General features: G+C 39.7%; 1 protein-coding gene across 1 annotated transcript; it reads left to right on the top strand.

Annotated features, from left to right (window-relative positions):
- Positions 1-204: 204 nt before the first annotated feature.
- LOC100560716 (large ribosomal subunit protein eL30-like) lies at positions 205-696 on the top strand. The gene has a single exon (XM_062961589.1). The coding sequence runs from the start codon at positions 291-293 to the stop codon at positions 636-638; it is 348 nt and encodes a 115-aa protein (XP_062817659.1). The 5' UTR covers positions 205-290; the 3' UTR covers positions 639-696.
- Positions 697-7061: the final 6365 nt, after the last annotated feature.

Below are 7061 nucleotides of genomic sequence, written 5' to 3'. Positions count from 1 at the left end.
TCGACCTCTCTTCCTTTTTCCTTCCATTTTCCCCAGCATTGTGATCTTTTCCAAGCTTTCCTGTCTCCTCATGATGTGGCCAAAATACTTCATCTTTGCTTCTAATATCCTTCCTTCCAGTGAGCAGTTGGGCATTATTTCCTGGAGGATGGACTGGTTGGATCTTCTTGCGGTCCAAGGCACTGTCAGGATTTTCCTCTAGCACCAGAGTTCAAAAGCGTCTATCTTCCGGCTGCCCAGCCATCTTGAAGGCGCCTCTGGTGACGCCCAGGCCGACGTGAGCCGGCAAGATGGTGGCCGCCAAGAAGACGAAAAAGTCCCTGGAGTCCATAAACTCTAGACTTCAATTGGTTATGAAAAGTGGTAAATATGTACTTGGATACAAGCAGACTCTGAAAATGATCCAGCAGGGCAAAGCCAAACTGGTCATCTTGGCCAACAATTGTCCTGCTTTGGGGAAATCAGAAATTGAGTACTATGCAATGTTGGCCAAGACTGGTGTACACCACTATAGTGGCAACAATATTGAAATGGGTACAGCATGTGGAAAATACTACAGAGTATGTACATTGGCCATCATTGATCCAGGTGATTCTGACATCATTCGAAGCATGCAAGAGCAAACTGCAGAAAAATAAACTTGGCAGAAGTTTAAATTTTATGTAATAAAATTGGTTATAATTCTGTTAAAAAAAAGTGTCTATCTTCTTTCGCTCAGCCTTCCTTATGGTCCAGCTCTCGCATCCATAGGTTACTATGGGGAATACCATTGCTTTGACTATGCGGACCTTCGTTGCCAGTGTGATGTCTCTGCTCTTCACTATTTTGTCAAGGTTTGCCATTGCTCTCCTCCCAAGAAGTAGACGTCTTCTGATTTCCTGGCTGCAATCTGCATCTGCAGTGATCTTCACACCTAGAAATATAAAGTCTGTCACTGCCTCCATGTTTTCTCCTCCTATTTGCCAGTTATCAATGGGTGTGGTTGCCATGATCTTGGTTTTCTTGATGTTTAATTCAACACAGAACATCTTAATACACATTTTAAATAGACCCCTTGCAGTATGTTGAAAAAATTCAGTAGGAAAGTAGCCATTTTATAACAACAGACACTTTTGTATTGTTCTGGGCATGGCCCCATGTAAGCCGCCCCGAGTCCCAGTTGGGGAGATGGTGGCGGGGGATAAATAAAGATTATTATTATTATTATTATTATTATTATTATTATTTTGTCTTTACATTTTATTCATAAGGTTCTGTCTAAAAACTTGTGGCTTTGGCTTATAGCATCTACGGAAACTGGCCAAAGTGGCAGAGCAAGACTGGAGAGGATGGGGAAAAGGAAGGATTGTCCCTCCTTCCATCTTCCTTTCTCTGATTGTTCTAGTACTGGTGACCATTAGGAATTTTGTTTCTGGTGAACACTGCTAAGTCATGAGAGGGACAGTAAGGGACAGCCATCCAAGCCCAGGGAAAGCAGGAAGACTTCTTTGGAGGCTTTTAAGCAGAGGTTGGATGGCCATCTGTCGGGGGTGCTTTGAATGAGATTTTCCTGCTTCTTGCAGGGGGTTGGACTGGATGGCCCATGAGGTCTCTTCCAACTTTATGATTCTATGATTCTGGGTAAGCAACCATGGCTGGGTTAGGGTTAGGGTTCGGATTCCTTGATATTTTTTGATATTTTTAATGTGGGACAAGGCCATGTTAAAAGACCTGGGTGGGTGTTAGTGTGAATAATCCTCGTGCATCATGTGGACACATGTCAATTCATCATTGCCTCATTTAGCAATGAGATAAATGGTGATGGAGGGGTTGTAGATGTTTTGCAGTTGATGTTACAACCTAGATGGAAGAAGTTGGCCTTGAGGGGTGACAGACTCTTTATCTTTAAAAGCCTGTAAAAAGAATCTGGATGTGTATCCCTGCATGTTGGGAGGTTGGACTAGATTGCCCTTATGGCAGGGGTCCCCAAACTTTTTAAGCAGAGGGCCGGTCCACAATCTTTTAGACTGTGGAGGGGCCGAATTATCATTTGAAAAAAAAATACAAACAAATTCCTATGCATACTGCACATGTCCTATTTGTAGTGCAACAACAACAACAACAACGAAAGAACAATACAATATTTAAAAATGAAAACAATTTTAACCAACATAAACCTATTAGGATTTCAATGGAAAGTGTGGGTCTGCTACTGGCCAATGAGATAGTCAAGTTAATTAGGATTGTTGTTGTTGTTGTGTGCCTACAAGTCATATCAGACTTTTGCGGAGCCTAAGTCTAAAATTAATTATTTATTTACTACATTTATATCCCGCCCTTCTCACCCCAAAGGGGACTCAGAGCAGCTGTATGTACATACAATATATTATATTATTAGCATAGCACAATATTAGCATTATATATTACTATATTGAACTATACCACTATACTATTATATAATATGTAATATAGAACATATAATTAATATTATTATATGGTATTACTATTACTATTAAAATGTATAACATAAGATTATTATCAATATTATATGTATATACAATATATTATATTATTTAAACTGATATAAAAATATTATATTATAAAACTGAGGGCGGGGGCCAGGTAAATGACCTTGGAGGGCCGCATCCGGCCCCCGGGCCTTAGTTTGGGGACCCCTGCCTTATGGTATCTTCCAATCCTATGATTTTAGGATTCTGGGAGGCCTTGTAACACACACCTCACATTAGAGATGCATTACAGTGTTTCCAATGTTGCAACTCCAAGCCAAGGAGTTATCCATTTTGGCATCACTCGTACTGTTAGAGCTGAATTTTCTGTTTCTTTTGGCCCCAATGAAGTGGATTGTAAGTGACTACCAGCAGCCAATGAAAAAAGAAAAGAAAATCTGTTGAAAAGCTAAGAGCTCATGCCAACAGGATCCCCTTAATTGCCTTGGAATGATTGTAATGTAGGCGACATGCATATTTGGAATCAGGGTAACCTTTCCTTGGACAGTCCTCTTACCTTCTAAGATTACATACGTTTTTCTTCAAATGCTACCCCAGTTTCAATCCAGAGCTGGAATCCTGCCTTCCCTCTTCTAATACACATGGCTCTAGAGATCTCGTGACTTAAGAGTCTATACATCAGCTTCCGTTCACGTCTCTGCCAAACCATTTAGGATGTCTCAGTGTGCAGAAAATTTACTTTTCTTCCAAGTGCTGTATCTAATGCATAAAAGCTGAGAAACATTTAACTTGAACTAAATGTGGAGATATAGTTTTTTTAGTTTCCCTAGGAGCTTGTTAGCTTAATTTGGGTTCATATATTTTACTGCTCACACTGTACTAATTTAAAACACATTCCTAAAACAAACCCCTGCTAATGTCTAAAGTGTAACGCAGCTAGGAGAGAGATATAAATACAGTGAATGCCAAAAACGGCAAATAGACGAAATGAATGGCATCTGATCGACAATGTTGGAATTAGGACACAGATTCATATATTTGCTTTCTGAGATATTATGAAGTATCTTTACAGTACTAATATTGTTGTGATTTTGAAGAGGCTAGGCTGGGGCAATGTCCCTTGTCAAAATGCTTTCTTTAATTTATCTCTCATATAAGATATGTTTTGTTTTCCAAGCCCAATCCTCTAGATCTCAGCCAGCATTTGGAAACAATAGACATTGACAAAATCACGATCTACCAACTGCAAAAGGCCACCCTACTGGGATCTGCACGTATAATCCGAAAATACATCACACAGTCCTAGACACTTGGGAAGTGTGCGACTTGTGATTTTGTGAAACGAAATCCAGCATATCTATTTTGTTTGCTGTGTCATAATCATAGTAGTAGTAGTAATAATAATGATATAATAATAATAATAATAATAATAATAATAATAATAATAATAATAATGTAGACTCTGCAAGGAATCAGATGAAACAATAAATCACGTCAGCTGCTGTAAGAAGATCGCACAGACAGACTACAAGCAGAGGCATAACACAGTTGATCAAATGATTCATTGAAACTTGTGCCACAAATACCATCTGCCTGCAACAAGAACTGATGGGATCACAAGCCGAAAAAAGTTACAGAGAATGAGCATGTCAAGCTACTCTGGGACTTCCGAATTCAGACAGACAGAGTTTTGGAGCACAAGACTCCTGACCTCACGATCGTGTTACAAAACAAAGTATGGATTGTTGATGTCACAATTCCAGGTGACGGCAGGATTGAGGAGAAACAACTGAAAAAGTGGACACGATATGAGGATTTAAAAATCGAACTACAAAGACTCTGGCACAAGCCAGTCAAGGTGGTCCCAGTGGTGATTGGCACACTGGGTGCAGTGCCTAAAGGCCTTGGCCTGAACTTAAACACAATCGGTGCTGACAAAATTACCAACTGCCAGCTGCAGAAGGCCACCTTACTGGGATCTGCACGCATTATTCGCCGATACATCACACAGTCCTAGACACTTGGGAAGTGTCCGATGTATGATCCAGTACAACAGCCAGTAGAGTGTCTGCTGTGGACTCATATACAAGCAGTCAAATAATACAAGCAGTCAAAGAAGAAGAACATGCCCTGGCAGAATATGTAAAGCAAAGTGAAGAACCGATTGATTTTGATTGAAGTCAAAAATCAGAAACTCCTCAAAGCACAGCAGACAAAAAAATCAGTACAAGAAAGCCACACTACAAACTAGAGCTGACAACTGGCACAACAAAACATTGCATGGAAACATTGCACGATCTGCCAACTGCAAAAGGCCACCCTACTGGGATCTGCACGTATAATCCGAAAATACATCACACAGTCCTAGACACTTGGGAAGTGTGCGACTTGTGATTTTGTGATATGAAATCCAGCATATCTATCTTGTTTGCTGTGTCATAATATAATAATAATAATAATAATAATAATAATAATAATAATAATAATAATAATAATAATAGTAATTATGATGTTATGTCTTTCTCACACTTGTGGAAAATGCTTATTGGTCTTGTTTCTTAACTGAGCTGCTGTTCACACAAGAGTTGTATAGGACATTTAACATATAGCTCAGCATGAGCAGATTTATGCAACACAATCCTGATCTAAGCTCTTGGCTCAGTTCTATGCAATCCACAAGTATTTTGCAATATGTGAGACAGGAAGCTTTTCAGTCCTTCCTGAAGATCTTGAGGATTATTCCTAAATCTTTCTGCTTTCAAAGAAAGACCCATGTTCAGACTCAGGGTCAATCCATCTAGCCTTGCCCTAGACCCCAGCCCCAACAAATAGGGTTAATGCCAGCGGAGGACATTAAGAGTTGCAGCTGTTAGAATGCCTTTTATCAGCTAAAATGTATTTCCTTCATTGTTCAACCATGGGAATCGGTCTTTTTGCTCTTGCCAAAACCACAGAAGAAAACAGGCATCAGTAAGTGATTAACACTGTCTGTCTTTTTTGATTATTTTCAACAACTGAAAGGTAGACATCTAGGGTACACGATGAACTTACTAAATGAACCTTATCAGCAACTGCAATGTTTATACCTTCTAACCAAAAAAGCTCGGTTGAACCAAGATGCAGAGAAATGTTTTCTGACTTGCAGACATTTAAGAAGTAATTGAAGCCATCCTACATGGATGTCTGTTACATGACATACTAAATAATAAAAAATTATGCCTGGAAGAATTGAGGCAATTCTGTTACTGTGATCTTGGAACAGATGATCTTTTCAACAGTAGAAAAAATGAAGCCCTCTGGGAAAACCTTAACTGGAGACTCCAGATAGGCATTTTAAGTCCATGCAGAAGACAAGGAAAAATATCAGAGAGTCCAAGACGAGATACAGATGCACTGTCAAACCTTGCTCCCACCTCCTCTTATTCAGCCTATAGTGTCTAGGAACCATCGTGTCAAAATGGTTGTTTGTATTCTATGGTGTATAGAGTATTTAGGTCCCCTCATACCACTTTCAAATATTTCTTATACTTCTAAAGTCCCTGGGCCTTCCATGACCCTATTGCTATACATTATTTTGCATGGAGAGTACCATTTTGGCCATATGTAGGGATAAACATTTGAAGAACACATTTGTTTTCATAATAAGATGGTGTCCACTTATATAGGAGGTATAAAACTGATTTTGTTTCACTTCTCTGTGTATTAGTAGTCCGAAGGACTAGCCAAATACAGGGATTTTGAGACTGAGTTGTGAATTCCATAGATGGACCTTGCGGTCCCTTTCAACTCTATGACTTTACATTAATATTTCAAAAGAAGAAATGACATATTAGAAAAAACAATAATGCATGGTAGAGTAGAAGTAGGAAAAGATGAAGATCACATTACACATAGACTCAGGGTCGTTGAAGGCTTTCATGGCCGGGATCACAGGGTTGTTGTATGTCTTTTGGGCTGTGTGGCCATGTTCCAGAAGTATTCTCTCCTGACGTTTCACCCACATCTATGGCAGGCATCCTCAGAGGTTGTGAGGCATGGATAAACTAGGCAAGGCAAGGAATATATATATATATATATATATCTGTGGAGAGACCAGGGTGTGACAAGAGTCTTTTGTCAGTTGGAAGCTAGCTTCAGTTAATCACCCTAATTAGCATTGGAAAGGTTTGTCTCTTGCCTGAGGGGCATCCTTTGTTCAGTCATTAGCCATCCTTGGGCTCCTCTGTCCTCAGAGTGTTGCTTCCCATCTACTGTTTTGATTTTAGAGTTTTTTAAAATACTGGTAGCCAGTATTAAAAAAACTGGAAGCAACAAGTGTGCATAAATGGTCCAGCACATAACAGAGGGATTTTTAAAAAAATCCTTTCACTTGATGTCCCTTGTCCACCCTCCATCTTGTTCTGGTAAAGAAGAAGCTTGTGAGGACAGCGGGGGAAGAAATCTCAGGACCCATAGGTCTATGTGAAGACATGATCTCAGGTCCCAGGTTTTTTTGTCCTCCATTTAAAACCTGAATTTTCATGCTTTCTGGAAGCTCCCTTGGAGGTCTTTCATTGTGATCTAGTCCAATCATGTAGTAAAGGTCTTGGGCCGGGCTTTAGCACAGCAGGTTAA

Source organism: Anolis carolinensis, unplaced genomic scaffold, assembly GCF_035594765.1.
Source record: "Anolis carolinensis isolate JA03-04 unplaced genomic scaffold, rAnoCar3.1.pri scaffold_9, whole genome shotgun sequence".
NCBI classification, from domain to species: Eukaryota; Metazoa; Chordata; class Lepidosauria; order Squamata; family Dactyloidae; genus Anolis; species Anolis carolinensis.
Note: the sequence above shows the minus strand (reverse complement) of the source record. Positions and strands in the feature narration are given on the sequence as shown.